We start from the raw sequence: 17808 nt of genomic DNA, 5'->3' as shown, positions 1-17808 counted from the left end.
TGGTGTGGTATTAAAAATGAGGTATTTTGGTATGGGATATACATTCCTCTCTACATTGGGGGTCTGGTAGATAGGTGGTTTTATTGCCAGTCTCCCAACTCAAAAATAAATGTGTAATTGCTTAAAATGTGGAGAAGTCCCATGTACTCTTGGTAGTACCCTCAGCTGTCTTCTGAAACGTCACAACAAACTTATGGCTTGATATATACAGACATAGTAACTTTGTATTCTACTTTATCTAATATTTTTATAACAGTCATGTAACTATTGTGGTTAAGGTTTTGCAGATGTCTAGAATTGCTGTTCCAGCCTCTGATACTTGTTTAAATTGGTTTCTTCATTCACACTCGTTACTCCAGTCTCTAGAGCAATTTTTCAGCTGCTAATGCTTCCCCTAGTAAGTATTCATTAGTTGTGTACTGTTCACACAGGTTATAATCAACAGTATATATTCTATTTGTAGTGTGCAAATCTACATTTCATATCCTCTGGGGAGCTTAGGATCCTAAAGTTGATCACAAATCTTGCACACATGCATAGAAATGCAGCACTTCATCGCTCTTCATTAGCCCACCATGTGTTGATAAGAAGTTCCCTCCAGAGTCTTAATTAGAATGAAAGAACAAAATAATGGAGAGATGGAAGCAGGCTGAAGGCCCCGTGCACTCAGCAGCAAGCTGGAACTAAAAGTCTGCTGCAAGCTTCCTGGTTGTTGTGGTGGAACTCCACATCAATTTAAAAAACTTTTTGAATGAGTTACTCACTTTTATATTTAAATCAGTGCAGCAAACCTGCTAGATTGATATGATCATGACTATACCTTAGAACAGGGGTCTACAACCCATGGCACGCATGCCAAAGATGGCACGCGAGCCAATTTTTAATGGCATGCTGCTGCTTGCTGTGTCCCAGCCGCCAGCCCCGCTCAGCCTGCTGCCAAACGCAGGCCAGCAGCGGGCTAAGTGAGGCTGGTGGCTGGGACCCCGGCAGGCAGCAGTGTACCATTAAAAATTCTGCCTGCCCCGGCCCGCCCTTCTCTGCGCCCTGCCCCACGCCCCGGTGGGGGCAGGGTGAAGAAGCTTGGTCCTGCTGGCTGCTGCTGCAGGACAGGCAAGCTCCCCACTCCCCCACTGTGCTGGGTTCCTGCCCCTCCTCCTCCTCTCCCTCCCTGCCACTGATCAGCTGATGGCCCTTGCTCAGGAGGGGGAGAAGCAGATCCACAGCACCGCTTGCTGCTTTGGGGAGGAGACAGAAGAGGTGGGGACGGGGCCTTGGGGAATGGGGGTGGAATCAGGGCATATCCCCTCCAGCCCCCTGCCGTGAGCCGCCTTGGACCCTAGCCCACACACCCTAGCCCCTGCATCCCCCCCCATGCCCTGACTCCTGCACCGCCCTCCCCCCCCATTCCCCCGTGCACCCCTCGCACCAAATGGGAGCTGCCCAGGTAAGCACTCCACACCCAAACCTCCTCCCCCAACCCTGAGACCCCTCCCTCATTCTAGCTCCTGGCCAGACTCTACACCCCAACCCCCAGCTTGCTCCTTCACTTCCAGCCCTGTGCTCAGCGCACTCCCACCCTCAGCTCAGTGCAGAGAGAGAGAGAGGATGAGAATGGGCTAGAACCAGGGAGAAGGTAGGTACCCACTCTATGTGGACAGGGCTGGGATCCCAGACTGGCAGTGGGGTGAGCGGGGCTGGCAGCTGGGACTCTGGTTGGCTGGCAGGAGCCAGTGGACAGAACCCCAACCCCGCCCCCTCCCCCAACCTAAGTTCATTGTAGAAGCTGTTAGGAGAGGAGGAACTCAAGGAAGAGGAAGCTAGAAGTTCTGACAGCTGCATGGAGGGTGATGGAGGCAGTTTAGGAATCGGGGATAAGAATGCCTGACTTGTTTTGAATAGATAATTATTCTAATGTCAATATTAACTACTAATAATTTTAGTAGTTAATATTGGCATTCAAATCATTATCTTTAGGTTTGAGAGTTACTAAGCTATTGAGATAAATAGAGCAGTTCCCACCAGCCCAAGTTATTGACTATAGGCTTGGGAAGATATTGTGGAATTTATTTATTTTTAGGTTATGTTCTTTATTATTTTTGTGAGGGCTGAAAACTTTCCTTTAATAAAACTAAAATTCTGGAATACAATTCTGAAGCTGAACATAAGTCTGGAGCTGTAGAAGCCTGAGTGCACTACTTTGGAAGCAAGTAAAACTCAGTCCCATTCTAACTCTCTCTTTTGGTGGGGGAGAGGAATAAGCCTATAGAACGTGGTGGGCTTTTTTTTGTATTAATCATTCAAGAAACTTGATCCAGAAAGGGGGCTGACAAAATCAGTAGTGTCTCCTTATTGAGTTCTGGGTTTGTTATCTTGTTCATTTTGATGCAAAGCATTATGCAGAAAGTTCATTGGTCTTAGTGTTAATATGGAGTTGCCTTAGTCAAAATATTTAACCTTTTAAACAGTTTTGCCTGTGTGTACCTGATTATGTAACATGCAATTAATTAATTAAATTAAAGCTAAACCTCTCCATGCTGACTTAAATGTTTAATGAAACGTGTTCTGCTAGTGTTTGTGGCTTTTAGATCTAGACTATTTGTGATTGATTTCTTTGAAATGTTATGTAAACTTGACTAATTGTGTTTTAGACACCAGGCCTGGCTACAAGGTGTGCTTGGCTTCCCAACTGATTGCCTGGATGACTCATGGGGGAGCTGGGAGCCCCTGTTCTGCAGCAGCTGGTCAGATGAGCTGCAGTGAGCCTGGGACATTAGTAGATCAGGATCCAGGACTTCAAGACTCTCAGCTCCCCCATTAGATTGCCATGCAGGCTGCCAAAGAACTGGAAGACTGATTTGCTGAAGAACCAAACAAGCAAGCTGGCAGGAAACCAGCTAGTAGAAATCACACAGTTGCTGTTAAATAGCTTTTTATTTCTATGAAGTTTCTGGAAAACAAAGCTCTGTTGAAGAATTTCAGGCAGCTCTATTTATTGTTGTGGATGTAACAGTATGCTTGGTAAACAAACAGACTTAAAACTAACGTTTAACTGTCTCTTTCTGTCTTATGCGTAAGGGAGTGTCAAAATTGGTTAGAAATCTTTGGGTCAGAAGCTGCTCTGCAATTTCCCATGATAGGCTAGCCACTGAAACACATGGATGACTTCCTTAATCCCAGTGACTGACAAGGTGCTTCTTTTGGTCAGCCATTCAGTGCATAATAGGATCATAGTATGACTATTTTAGTGGCAAGAGTATTTAGAAATGTCATATTTTGAGGGCGGAGAAGGATAAATGAAATTTAGCTGGTCAGACATATAGAGGTTGACTTGATTGAATTGTATTTTCACTTCAGGGATGTTACATTACAAGCACTTTTACTGTATTAGGTATAATCCAACTGGAACATATTAGCATTTAAAGTTTTTTGCTTTATCTGTGGAGTGCTGTTGTAGTCCTGGTCTGTTGATAATCCTGCAGAAGAGGAGTGAATTGCATGCTTTTATTTCCACCACTTTTATTTCTTTTTCGTATCCAACCTGATTGTTCGTAGATATTTCTACTCAGGTTGTTTGTCATTATGAATTTTCTTAATAACCTGTCCAAAGCTTGTGCTTTTTCTTTCAGTCCTAAAGAAGGAGTTAATGGAAATATTCCTTCAGCAACTCACTTGACAAATTGAAGATGACTGTTTTCCCCCTTTTTGTTTTGGACATGTATAGTATATAAGTATGGCCACATTGGAACAATGGTCCATTTTGCCCAAAATCGGCCAATGGTAGATGCTTCACAGGGAATGAACAGAACAGGGCAATTATTGAGTGATCTATCTGCTGTTGTCCAGTCCCAGCTTCTGGTAGCCAGAGGCTGAGAGACACCAGAGCATAGGTTTGCATTCCTGGCTATCTTGGCTAATAGCTATCGATGGACCTATCATCTGAACTTTTCTAATTCTCTTTTGAACCCAGTTATATTTTTGGCCTTCGCAGCATCCCTTGGTAATGAGTTTCACAGGTTGACTGTGCATTATGTGAAGTACTTCCTTTTGTTGTTGTTTTTAAACCTGCTGCCTATTAATTTCATTGGGTGACTCCTCATTCTTGTGTTATGTGAAGGGGTAGATAATACTTCCTTATTCACTTTCTCCACACCATTCATGATTTTATAGACCTCTGTCATATCCTCCCAATTCTCTCCCTCCTCCCCACTCCCAGTCTTTATGGAAGCTGATTCGTACTCTTAATCATTTTTGGTGCCCTTCTTTGTTACTTTTCCAGTTCTAATATTTTTTTCTTTGAGATGGGGTAACCAGAACAGAATGCAGTGTTCAGTGTGGACATACCATGGATTTATATAGTGACACTGTGATATTTATGGTCTTACTATCAATCCTTTTCTTAATGATTCCTCACATTAGATTCCTTTGACTGATGCTGCACATTGAACAGATGTTTCAAAGAACTATGCATAATGACTCCAAGATCTTTCTTGAGTCATGACAGCGAATTTAGACCCCATTATTTTGTATGTATCTTTGGGATTCTGTTTTCCAGTGGGCACTGCTTGCATTTATCAGCATTGAAGCTCATCTGCCATTTTGTTGCCCAGTCACCCAGTTTTGTGAGATGCCTTTGTAACTCTCTACAGTCTGCTTTGGATTTAATTATCTTGAGTAATTTTGTATCCTCTGGCAACTTTGCCACTTTACTGTTTACCACCTTTTCCAGATCATTTATGGATTTGTTGAACAACATAGGGTCCCAGTACAGATTGTTGGAGACCCTGCTGTTGAGATCTAGCCATTGTGAAAACTGTTTATTCCTACCCTTTGTTACTTGTCTTTTAACCAGTTGCTGATCCATGAGAGGACCTTTCCTCTCATCCCATGACTGCCTATGTTTCTAAAGAGCCTTGTGAGGTACCTTGTCAAAGGCTTTCTGAAAGTCCAAGTACATGATATGCACTAGATCAGTGGTTCTCAAGCTAGGGCCGCCGCTTGTTCAGGGAAAGCCCGACTGGTCGGGCCGGTTCGTTTACTTGCCGCATCCGTAGGTTCAGCCAATCGCTGCTCCCTCTGGCCGCGGTTTGCCGCTCCAGGCCAATGGGGGGTGCAGGAAGGGCCACCAGCACATCCCTCGACCCGCACTGCTTACTGCGGCCCCCGTTGGCCTGGAGTGGCGAACCGCGGACAGTGGGAGCCGCAATCAGCCGAACCTGTGGATGCAGCAGGTAAACAAATGGGCCTGGCCTGCCAGGGGCTTTCCCTGAACAAGCGGTGGCCCTAGTTTGAGAACCACTGCACTAGATCACTCTTTTCTACCTCCTTGTTGTTCCTTTTAAAGAATTCTAGATGATTGGTGAGGCATGATTTCCCTTTACAAAAGCCATGTTGAGTCTTCACAAACATACAGTGTTCATCTGAGTCTGATAATTCTGTTCTTCACTGTAGTTTCAACCAGTTAGGACTGTAATTGCCAGGATAGCGTCTGAAGTGTTCTTCTAAATATCAGTGTTACATTAGCTATCCTCCAGCGGCTGATTTAAGCAACAGGTTACATACCACAGTTAGTAGTTCTACAATTTCCTATTTGAGTTTCTTCAGGACTCTTGGGTGAATACCATCTGGTCTTGGTGACTTACTACTGTTTAATTTATCAGTTTATTCCAAAACCACCGCCTTTGACCCCACAATCTTGGACACTGTGTCAGATTTGTTACCTAAGAAGAATGGCTCAGATGTGGGATTCTCCCTCACGTTCTCTGCAGTTAAGACTGAAACAAAGAACTAATTTAGCTTCTCTGCAATGGCCTCATTTTCACTGAGTGCTCCTTTAGCGCCTCAACTATACAGTGGCCCCTACACTACACACTATGTACACTGTACAAGTTAAAAAAGACCCATCTTAAATCTTATGTCAGAGAGCACCCACTTACATTTGAATTCCTTGCTGTAGATAGAAATGTAATCACTAGTCCAGTAGATAATTAAAAAAAAAACAATACTACGCTTTTTTGGACTAAAATGTAAGAGCATTTAAGAATTTACAGGTGGCTGTAGTGGATGAGATATAATAGACTAATCCAGTTTTATTCCAAGAGAAGCTTAAAAACCAGTACATAGTTGCTAGTTTTAAAAATGTCTCAAACATACCTACTCCCCTTTAATTTTTTGGGGGGAGCTACAGGAAAATGCTTTTGAAAGTTCAGAGTTAACTTGTCTAATTTCAGGGCTGGTATCAGTTTTGGTTTTGTTTGGGACTGTCACGGTTCCTCCCCCACTCTGAACTCTAGGGTACAGATGTGGGGACCTGCATGAAAAACCTCCTAAGCTTATCTTTACCAGCTTAGGTCAAAACTTCCCCAAGGTACAAAATATTACACCCGTTATCCTTGGGCTGGCCGCTACCACCACCAAACTAATACTGGTTACTGGGGAAGAGCTGTTTGGACGCATCCTTCCCCCCAAAATACTTCCCAAAACCTTGCACCCCACTTCCTGGACAAGGTTTGGTAAAAAGCCTCACCAAATTTGCTTAGGTGACTACAGATCCAGACCCTTGGATCTTAAGAACAATGAACAATCCTCCCAACACTTGCACCCCCCCTTTCCTGGGAAATGTTGGATAAAAAGCCTCACCAATTTGCATAGGTGACCACAGACCCAAACCCTTGGATCTGAGAACAATGAAAAAGCATTCAGTGTTTTACAAGAAGACTTTTAATAAAAAATAGAAGTAAATAGAAATAAAGAAATCCCCCCTGTAAAATCAGGATGGTAGATAACTTACAGGGTAATTAGATTCAAAAACATAGAGAACCCCTCTAGGCAAAACCTTAAGTTACAAAAAAGATACACAGACAGAAATAGTTATTCTATTCAGCACAATTCTTTTCTCAGCCATTTAAAGAAATCATAATCTAACACATACCTAGCTAGATTACTTACTAAAAGTTCTAAGACTCCATTCCTGTTCTGTCCCTGGCCAAGACGACTACAGACAGACACAGACCCTTTGTTTCTCTCCCTCCTCCCAGCTTTTGAAAGTATCTTGTCTCCTCATTGGTCATTTTGGTCAGGTGCCAGCGAGGTTACCTTTAGCTTCTTAACCCTTTACAGGTGAGAGGAGCTTTCCCCTGGCGAGGAGGGATTTCAAAGGGGTTTACCCTTCCCTTTATATTTATGACAGGGACCCCTTGAGTTTTCTTAAGAATTAGGCCCCAATCCTGCAATGACTTGTGTGCTTGCTTAACTTTATGCAAGGTGAGGAGTCTTGTTGAAGTCACTGAGGTGTTGAGTTTTGAGCAGAACTCCTCTTAAGTATGGTCCTGTGGTACTCAGGAGCATTGATGGACGGGAACTTTCCCCGGCAGCATCTCTTAAATTGTGCAGGAGAGGAGCTCCTTTCTCGCATATCTGAGGAGGTCCATAGTAGCAGTTCGTCTGCTGTATGTATTAGGAAATACACCACAGTGGAACTTTTGCCTTGCTGCCATTAGCTATGCAGGAAGGCATACTTAGGAGCCTTGCTACATAGGAAGGGATAATCTTTGCTGTTCCTCTCCAAAGACGCATAGGAAAGGAATCTGGAGGCTTGCAGAAGAGGCAGTCCTCTCATGCACACTACTCCATAGAAAACCTTATGGTGGGTATAAAGTGTCCTACCTGGATCCCTTGGGAGCCGGATAAAATTGTAGTGGAATGTTTCTTATGAACACCAGTCTGTTTTTAAATTCACAGCATTCCTTACTTTTTTTTCCCTAAAAGGGAATTTTGACTTTTTTTTTAATCTTACAGTTAAGGTTGCACCAGTAAATAATGTAATCCTTTTACAAAATGCATATACTAAAAAAGTTAAAAATCTAGTCATTAAAAAATAATGGAAATAACCAGGAAAAGTAACTTGTATAAATATTCTGTTACCACATCAGTTCATATACCTGAATGTTATTGATGTGAAAGTTCACCTTGCACACTTCAGTAACAGCTTTTAACTGACCCAAAATACACAACACAAAGACAACGTACACATTCATAAGGACTTTCTCTAGAAAAAAGTCTGCCTGCCTGCCTGAGTAGTCAGACAGTAGCCAGGTATTTGCACCATACATTTATAGACTGTCCCAGCAATGTGTGGGAATCAGTCTGTTTGTGGTGGTGGGTGTTTTTTTGCATGCACAGTACACCTATGCTGAACTTGTGTTCAATTACTGGATTGTCTATTTTGCCAGTTGTTTTAGAGGGAACAACTTAAGTAATTTCGGTATTCAGAGTATTTCTGTGAATAGGTAAGTGGATGCAAATATGCACATAATGAGGTAACCTTTATTTTTGTTAGCTTTCACCCACGAAAACTAACCAATTTTTTCCTGTTAAGCTTTTGTCCACAGTACTCTGTTTTGGTGTAATTCAGGAACTCATTAATTTAGTCTGCTAATTGTCCTATTTGAATGACAGCTGAAACACTTTTCTTGTTGATGATATTGTTTTATTTCTATTTTTGTGAACGGCTCTCTGCTGTTGGATTAAATCTGTGTTGCACAATGAATGTGCATAGGCAGGAGAGGTTGGGATAACACGCAGTAATGAACAGTGTAGATATATGACATTATAAAAGGTGAAGACTAGTTTCAATATATAAAACTGTTCTACTATCCTTAGTTAGGAGTTTAGATTGCAGACACACAAATGTACTATAACACATGACCTAAGATGTAAAGAATATCTCTTTGTGCTGTCTTGCCCACATACTCTTCAGGAGCCTCTGAACTCCCTTTGCTCCACAGTGTGTGCATGGAGTTTGCAAACTATTTCCCTGAATGGTTGGCCTTCACTGAAGAGGTTATTTTTGACTAAGTTTGATTAACAAATCTTCAAGTTTCTAGTTCATATCTTCCCCTTACACGACAGCATCAGGAAATATATCAGGTCTACAGCAAATCATAAACTATAGCCACTGTCAAAGAAGCTAGGGAATTAACCTATAGTCCTGCTTGGCTTCAGATGGAAGGCTTTACTTTGGCAGCTCTCCAAGCTGAAAATTGGGCTCACAGTACAGAGTTAGCAGAATTTTTCGAGGCTTTTGTCCAAAATAAGAAGTTTCCTATGTCCTGTCTGACTTCTTGGGTTAATGCATTTGTATACTACATATTTTTTGAAAATAATATTAATATTTATATTTGGACAAGTGTAGAGAGATAATATATTACAACACATATACAGCGATATGGTTGGTTTTTCCTCAATTGTTTTTTCTATTTTAAAATGTACTTCAAGAGTTCACACGAGTTGGAGAAGAGTTCAAATATCACTTCCTAAGCTAGTCAAACATTTAACAAGCACCAGAGATGTGGCACAGTCTCTGCTCAGACTGCTTTTTTATGAGTGAAAAGAGCATTAAAACTCATGAGACTAGTGCAGCTGTGGGAGAATTGCTAAGTACGGAAACAACCCTTTTAAGGAATGGGTGACAAATTTTGAATCCGTGAACCTTTTATTATTTAATTTTATACATCAAAAGTGCCCATCCAGTGCTCTGTTTTAATAGAAAATTATTACACGCAGAGTGGGATAACTTCATTTAAAAGACCACAAATAGGAGCAGGGAGAAGAGATGTCTAATCTAAACCATGCTTTTCTCCCCTGGCCTGTTACAATGCTATTCCTTGACACCCCTTCTCAGCAGTGTTACACCTCAAAGTGGCCATTGAAGAGACAGGCAACAGAGAACTGATGCAAACCAATCTGCACCATGATTAAACAGCACTCACCAATGTCATGTCCACTTTAAGCTTTGAATCTCACCACTTTTTATTCCTCATCCTAATTTCAGAGAACTTCTATTTACTAAGGTATTAGATACCCATGCAGACCCCTACAAATTTTACCCTCCCCACTTCTGCATCAGATGTGGTCTCTTATCCCACTGTAAAAAGCATCCCACCATAATTTATGCCTCTTACTCATCCTCCAAATAGAAAAATAGTCCAAAGATGTTCCTAGTAGATGGGAGTGGGTGAAGAAAACGAAACTTATGGATTTTCCATTTCTGAAGCACACCAACCCAATGTCAAAAGAGGGCATGTAATGTCCTTTTAAACAGACGAGGCAAAGAGAAACTTTGGAAAACTGATATTGAACAGTAAACTGTAATGCGGGTTTTTTGTCTTTTGTCTTTTAAATCTTATGAACTCTCAAGGCACTTGATTGCTTGATGGAGGCATACATTCTGAGATTTGACTTGTTTTGTTTTATTATCTTGTCATCTTGAAGTTTCTTCAGTGGTACTTCTGTTAAAGTAGTATTGTGCTTGCAATTGACTGACTTGACAAGACAAAATGATAAAAATAGCAAGGTGGCAGTTCAGCTTATCAGAATTTAAATGCTGTCTCTGCTCTTTTTTTTCTGGAAGCCTGACTTCTGCTCTCACTGTTACACGAATACTAGCCAGTAATGCCAGGCCTTGAGGTCTATTTTACCTGACCTCATTTCCAGCCCCCCCCCCCCCTTTTTTTTTTTTTCCCTTCCAGTATTCCTTTAAGGAAGCATTACTACACTGGATTCAAATAATCTGGCTGTCCAAGAACACCTTAGCTTCTCTGGTGTGATGTAGTGTCTGTACTTGTTCCTTGAATCCAGTATTTTTTTTCTTCTACCAGCACAGCTGCTAGCTTGTGCTTCACATACAAGAAGTCTCCTTCTGGCTTCAGACAGGAAGGAAAACATGACCTATATCTATTGCAGGTCACAACCAGTGTTCCCTCTAATTTTTTCAATCCATGTGCGGAATGAATTTTGTGTGCACCATATCGAGGTAATGTGCGGCTGTGCGCCACCAGTAGAAACCAAAATATATGTATATATTATATCTAGGTTTTTAAGAGTTACCATAGGGATGATTACTCTAGTCAGGACAGGTTAGGCTTTTAGAACTCACTACTAAATTAAATTATTACTAAATTAAATGTTAGCGTAAGAGAAATAAAAATTATGAAATACATAGAACAGTCAAAAAATGAAAATAACATACTTTGAAAGAAGTATCAAGTAGTAACAACAGTACAAGTATGTGTTGGGAGGTGAGGGTGAAAGACTGTGTGTGACAGAGATGTGCATTGCCCGTTTAACTACTCTGATGCCACTTTAAGTACGCTGCCCTTTTAAAAGTAGATCAGCAAGTTCAGACTCTGCAGCAGCTGCCAGCAATCTCCCTCCATGCTGAGCCCTGCTGTGTTCTGCCCCCTTCTCCCCCCAGCTCTGTGGAGATGGGGTACAGGGGCGGGGAGAGGGGACATACTGACATCAGCACCCTCCCCTGCTCTGTGTAGCAAGCAGGAGGCTCCTGGGAGCAGATCAAAGGCAGAGGGCAGGAGCAGCACATGGCAGTGAGAGAGGAACACCTGAACTGCGTGGCACTTGATAGCCTGCTGGGTGGCTGTCCAGCCGCACAGTTTACAGGGAACTTGGGTCACAACCAGAGTTGTAATTTAGTTGGGATGACAAATTTATTTTTCACAAGGCTTCTAAGAAAATTAAGTAGTGAGGAGGTGAGAAGTAAACTTTTTATCAAGACTAGGAAATGTTTGAGAAGGAATAAATGGTCAGTTAACAGTGGCGTGCCTCAGTATTGGTGCTAGGACCAGTATTCTAATATACTCTTAATCTGGAAATGGGATTAATATTGAAGGGGCAAGATTTGCAGATGACACAATTTAGTCCAGTTAGAAGACTTCATATTTATCAAAAATAAGCGAATGGACACTATGATAATGGATGAAATTCAGTGCAAACAAATAGGACAGACTATTCTGGAAGAAATAATATGGACAACTCCATACAAATTACTGGGTTCTAAAATGATTGTCTGTAAAGTCAGTCGGATTTGGGGAAGTGGAAGAACTGATTTTACTTGAGGTGTCTAGAGTACAGATAACCTTTACCCAAAGTGCAGTGTTAGTGAATATCCTAAAATATTAGAATGTGTAAGGAATGGGGTAGAAAACTACTTCTGGAAATATGATGGCATTCTATTGACTTGACTGGAAAAGTCTGCAGTTTGGGTCATATTAAAGCAAAAAGATAGTGATCCAGAAGTGTGAGACAAATGATTAGAGGCTTGAAAAAAATTTCCATGGGATGAGTGGAAAGTTTATTGGCAAGCAGGTTAATAAGAGGGAATGTGAGAAGTATAATAAATGAACAGTATAGAAGAAGTAAATTGGATGCTATTTACCCTTCCCTGTAATACAAGGACAAGGAGGATTTCAATTAAAATGAAAGGCAACAAATTTAAAGCACACACAATGAAATATTTGTCCATCATATATAATAAATCTTTGGAACTTGTTGCAAATGTAAATGAGGTTGAGTTCAGTAGGATTTAAAGGATTTTTTGTTTTGTATGAAAAATGAACAGCTACAGTAGACAATCAAAAAGTATTGGGAATATAAACACTCATACTTCAGGGCAGAGGCCAACTACTGATGGAAAGAAGTTGGGAAGAGGCCTCCCCCCCAACACACAATGGACAGACTTTTATCACAACAATAGGGTTTCTTGCATCTGCCTCCAAGTAACTGGTACTAGCTCTTTTCAAAGACCAGATAGTGGTCTGATGAATTCTAGAGAGACCTGAAGTAGGCTAATTATAGAAATTCATAGTGAAGCTGGAGCAGCTTCATCATTCTCCATCTTTAGCAATAGTGTTTTGTTACCCAAACTTATTCCATTGCTTAACATTCCTTCAAAAGGTAGATGTATGGTTAACATAACCCCAGTGCCAGTCAAAATCCTGTTGATTTGGGAGAAGTTGGCAAGGAATGAAATTCTGACATGATTGTAGGATGACGATTCTCCTTCTCTTCTCTCTCCCCCCACCCTTTTTTGGTAGGGAATTAACATTTTTGTATAAATCTTATTTTGCTCAGTATCGATGTAGAAAGGTAAATCTTATTCAGCATATTATTGTGCTACTTTAAGATAATAACATTACTTGCAGAACTGATATAGCACACTTGGAGTCCAAATTTGAGAAGAAACAGATGGCTTCTTATGTTCACTGCTGTGACAAACTAATAAAGGCCATTTAAAGATCACATTCCACAGTGCAACCAACTAAAATTAAATGCAGTAGAAATAAACTGCTGTGGACCAAGGTCACTATGTGCAGAACTTTGATCCTTAATAATCTGTAGGGGTGTGCTGAATCATATCAAAAGTATTTTAAGAAAGTTTTATGAATATTGCCCATTGCTATTCCCTTGATACTTGGGTTCCTTAGCCTCATCAATGTGTAAAGAAAGTCTTAAGCTTTATGAATAGCAGGGCTTGCCAACCAAAAAAGCTCTTCAGAAGTGATAAATATTATCCCTGTTTTTTCCAAAGCCTGAGTGCAGCCATTATTTTAGTCTGAGTTTTGATTTGGACTTTGTAGCTGTCAGTATTGTTGCTGTGGGACTTGAGTTTATTTTTTCCAGACTCAACCTTGATATCTATTAATACAAAATAAGTCCTTTAGAAATAGTCTGACGGTGGACTCAAATGGGAATTAATGTTATGACTTGCAGCTCCATTAAAATACTTCAAGTAAATAAAACTTTTAAGAGGGTTGACTCTGAATTACTTTTGCTTTTAAAGCTTATTTTAATATGATTGATATTGCTGGAATCTTCCACACAGACTTAAATATTCTGTGCTGAGAAGAAACTAGGCTGCTTATTTTAATATGGAAAAAATTACCATCTAATCCTTAATTTAAACCCTGTTGAATTCCAAAAGGAGCTTGTATATTACAGTAAACATGCCCAGTAAACTAGCTAGATTAATTTTAATGACTGTATTGTCTCAACATTGCAAACAAATTAATAACTATATTGCTCTTTCAGTTTACCTAGGTATGTGATTAATGTTAATAGTAAACATTCTGGTGTCTTTGGCAATATGAAAACTTGAATGTTTAACGAGCACAATTTCAAATTAAAGTAATAAATCAGAATTACCAGTGCCACACTCTTCAATTGGCGACACTCCTCAATTGGCATTGGAAGTGTAGTATTTTGTCCCATGTACTTTTGGCAGCAGGCCTCTTTATCAGCTACTGTCTTTGCAGTCACGCTTGTGTTCACGTCTTTGCTACATGCTCTGCTGATTACCTTGGAAAAGGGCAACGCTGTAACTGTTGAGATGACCTTTCAGTTTATTTTCTCTTGTGTAATATCAAACGTGAGCTAACACAGTCTTAGTCTACTGATTTCTAGAAAGAAATCTTTTTACATTTTCTTCAGCATTCTGCTCAAATATGATGTGGTTTCTCTGTAGTTATGTTTATTTAAAAAAAAACAAAAACAAAATCAAAACCGTGCCATGATAATCACTGAAGAGGTAAAGAGAAGAGAATGTTTACAGTGAAAAACAAAACACAATCCTGTTTCAATACGCAACCCATCTACAATTTAGATGTTAAACAGAGGTATATTGAGACACTGAGCACTGAATGAAATAGCTGCTCTTCAACTTAAAATGTTTGTAGGAAAATACCTTTATACAACAATGGACTAAACAGGAAATATTATGGTTAAATTGAACCAGTATGTACTAGGAAAGTATATAAAATCAAAGCTTAAACTCTATTTTTTTACTGCTGTAAATGAAAAATGTAGTCTAACTACTCTGATTACTGCAAAAAATAAATGCAGAGTAACTTTATGTTGAAATTGACTCAGAGCACTATTTTACCATGTTTAGTTGTCATTTTCAAATGGAATACTTGATATCCCAAAATTTCTCTCAAGTCGCTAGAGATACTTCTTAGGCCCTGATCCTGCAAAGATTTACACAGGTGAGTAGCTGTATTGAAGCAAATGGGGTTGCTTATGTGCATGTATTTTTGCAGGATTGGTGCCTTAGTAAGTAGTTCTCTAGGCTTCTGGTAGACAGAAATTGATATTAGGGAAGGGTAAATTTTAAAATATTTTTAACTCAGCTCTCAAATACTGGAGTCTGATCAGAAAAATCAGTGAAATGACCTATGGAAAAAATCAGTCCGTATTTAAATTTTTTTCTAATCACAATCACTTTCACCTTTTTAGTTCTGGATTAACAGTGTGGATGTTTGGCAACTTGAAAAACCTTGTAAGATGCACTGACTGCCAAATTGCTGTCAGTACAGTCATTAGTATTGTAAAATGTTAATGAGAAAATAAAATAGGGAAAGGGTTAGTTTTAACTAATTTACTCCATGTTTAAGAAAACACTGTGCCAGAATTTTAAAGTTAGCAATGGTTTGCTTGTTGAAAAATTATTAAAATAGACTGCTTGCTTATTAGATCTAATTGCTTATTAGTATTTACATCTCTACCAGAATTAGGAGCTGCTGACTGCAAATGTCAAGAAAAACTTCGTAATTATCATCATTTAATCTTTACAGATACTCTAGATTCTTTTAATCATATTTGTGGAAATTAAGATGTATTTCAGTGCTGGAACTTGCATGTTACTGCATTTTTTTAATTTACTTTTTTTTAAAAAAAAATCATATGTTCTGTATGAAGAACTTTAGGCAGAAAAAACAATTGCTCATTAGTTATCCATAGTATAAATAAATTCATTTGTCTAACTTTAAACTTTTGTGTCCAGTTTGTATCTTCCATTATTACTGCAGAATTAGTTACTGGCTTGCAGATGTGGAGAATGCAGTAAACATTTTCCCTACTTTTAAAGGAGGTAAGAAAGGTAATTAAAATACAGCATCTGCTTAGCCCCGCCATAGGCTTTTGTTGGCCTGCTCTATTTGTACTACTGAGAGGCTGTACCTGCTGAAGAAGCTGCAGACACTCCCTCAAGGTGAAAGGCATAATAAACCTTGAAGGCTGAAGTGACCGTCGGGATGGTTTAAATTGCATATATAGGGGAACAATAAAGACATTAGATTCATTTTAGATGGAAGCAAATTAACTGCTATGCAAGTAATGTGTGTTAAAATTAGGATGGACATGTATCTTTCTGCTGCAGAAATAGGCATTAAGATGCCTCTGACTTTATTTACAGGATTTGGTCATTTCCATCCAGTGTTTCCCTTCTAGTTGTCCTGACGGTATAGAAGACTAATTTCATCTGTTTAGCCTGTGGGTCAAAGATTATCCTATAAAGTAGAAGCAAATGGTTGTACTCATCAACATACATAACTATCAGCATCCAGAAGTTCAAATGCTTCATATACGAGCTTTTCCGATCAGGATTTAAAAGAAATCTAAATGCACTCCTGAGGAAATGTAGAATAATTTCAGTTAGTTATAGTGGGATGCTACAAGGCTGTGTTTTCTGAAGAAGTCGCTTTTACAATTGTCACACTCGCAAATTTGACCTAATTAACTGTGCCCCATGCAAGGCTTCCATTCTGATTTACTGTACACTAAACATTTAATTTTCAGAACAGCTCACAAGGCCTTGTACCTCATTTAAACAATTGAAAATGACAAATGATGTACTGGAATTTGAAAACATAAAAGGGACATCAGAACTCTTAAAGTAAATAAAACATACCCATTCCTATCTATGCAAGTATTGAACTTTTAACTTTGATTCCAGATTGGTGCTTCCTGCTGGTGATCAATAAAGGGATGAATGTAATGTTAAACCACCATGGATTCCATGGCATTCCAATGAATAGCTCAAAGAAGAGGAAAAGGTGAAGTATTTGCATATGGAGTGACTTCAATAGTGCAGCTAGAACTAATAGGGAAAAGACGCATTCACCCCCACACAGTCATCTTTGGATCTTTGCAGAAATGAGTGAAATATCAATTTTTTAAACCATTGGAAAAGTAAAGTAACAGGCTCCTCCAATGGGCTGATCTGTGTAAAGTCAGCCATTGACCTTTGTGCTTCTAAAGCAAGTTATTTAAACATTAATCTTTTCTGTTAACTTTATATGTTACACTCCTGCACGGATGTTAGTTCACCTATTCTAAAATATATAAGCTGAATTGAATAGGACTTGATGAGTGAGTAAAATGGGGAAAAACAAGTAGAGATTAAAAGGAATAAAGTGGCTATTTAATACAAATGAAACCTTTCAGCAGATATGGCAAAGTGTAGGTAAAGGCTAGACATAAGTGATCAAAATAGGTGAACTGTCACTATGATGGTAAAGGAGCATCAGCAGTAAATTGCATTTCAATGGCTTGGAGTGGTTCACATCCTTTTTGTTGCTATTGTAAATCCCCTTGCAATGAACTGGTGAACGGGTACACCTTCATCCTGCCTTTTTGCCATGCTCCAACATAGGTATCGTATCTATTTCTTTTCCTTTCAAAATCAATCCGGTTTTGACCTCATATAGTACGGATTGCAGCGGGAGCAGGAACAGACCTGAGAAGTCTTGCACATCTCATGCATTTCTCACTTTCTTGCACAACTGGTAACATGAAAGCATGAGTGACACTTTCTCAAACAGACACTGTGTGAGCTACAAGCCAAAAGGTCCGTGGGTTCTAATCCCAGATCTTCTGCTGACTGCTTTCAGTATTTCCGTGCACTTCACGGACCTTATTAACCAGGCATATACCCCTCCCTTAGGGGCAGGCAATTACCTTCAACTCATTTTGAAGATGATAACCGGAAGGTTGGTCACTGCAAGCAGAGATGGGATGCCAGAAGCTGGGAATGGGTGACAGGATGGATCACTTGATGAGTAGCTGTTCTGTTCGTCCCCTCTGGAGCAGGTTACATTGGCCACTGTCCGAAGACAGGATACGGGGCTAGATGCACCTTTGGTTTGATGCAGGATGGCCTTTCTTATCTTATGTCTCTCC

General features: G+C 39.9%; 1 protein-coding gene across 5 annotated transcripts in view; it reads left to right on the top strand.

Moving 5' to 3' along the window:
- GBE1 (1,4-alpha-glucan branching enzyme 1) overlaps positions 1 to 17808 on the top strand; it is a 303019-nt gene that overhangs the window by 35323 nt on the left and 249888 nt on the right. The window contains exons 2-3 of one of the 5 annotated variants that reach the window (XM_073304024.1): positions 15632 to 15718; positions 16583 to 16682. The exons of 2 other annotated variants lie outside the window; for them this stretch is intronic. In XM_073304024.1, the coding sequence (XP_073160125.1) occupies positions 16615 to 16682 (68 nt within the window). In that variant the 5' untranslated portion in view covers positions 15632 to 15718; positions 16583 to 16614. Of the gene's footprint in view, positions 1 to 15631; positions 15728 to 16582; positions 16683 to 17808 lie in introns of all 5 variants that reach the window. 2 more of the 5 variants (XM_073304043.1, XM_073304034.1) reach the window with 2 other exon arrangements.

This window comes from Lepidochelys kempii, chromosome 1 (assembly GCF_965140285.1).
Source record: "Lepidochelys kempii isolate rLepKem1 chromosome 1, rLepKem1.hap1, whole genome shotgun sequence".
Lineage (NCBI taxonomy): Eukaryota > Metazoa > Chordata > Testudines > Cheloniidae > Lepidochelys > Lepidochelys kempii.
The sequence above is the reverse complement of the archived record's forward strand: the minus strand, read 5'-3'. Positions and strand labels throughout refer to the sequence as shown.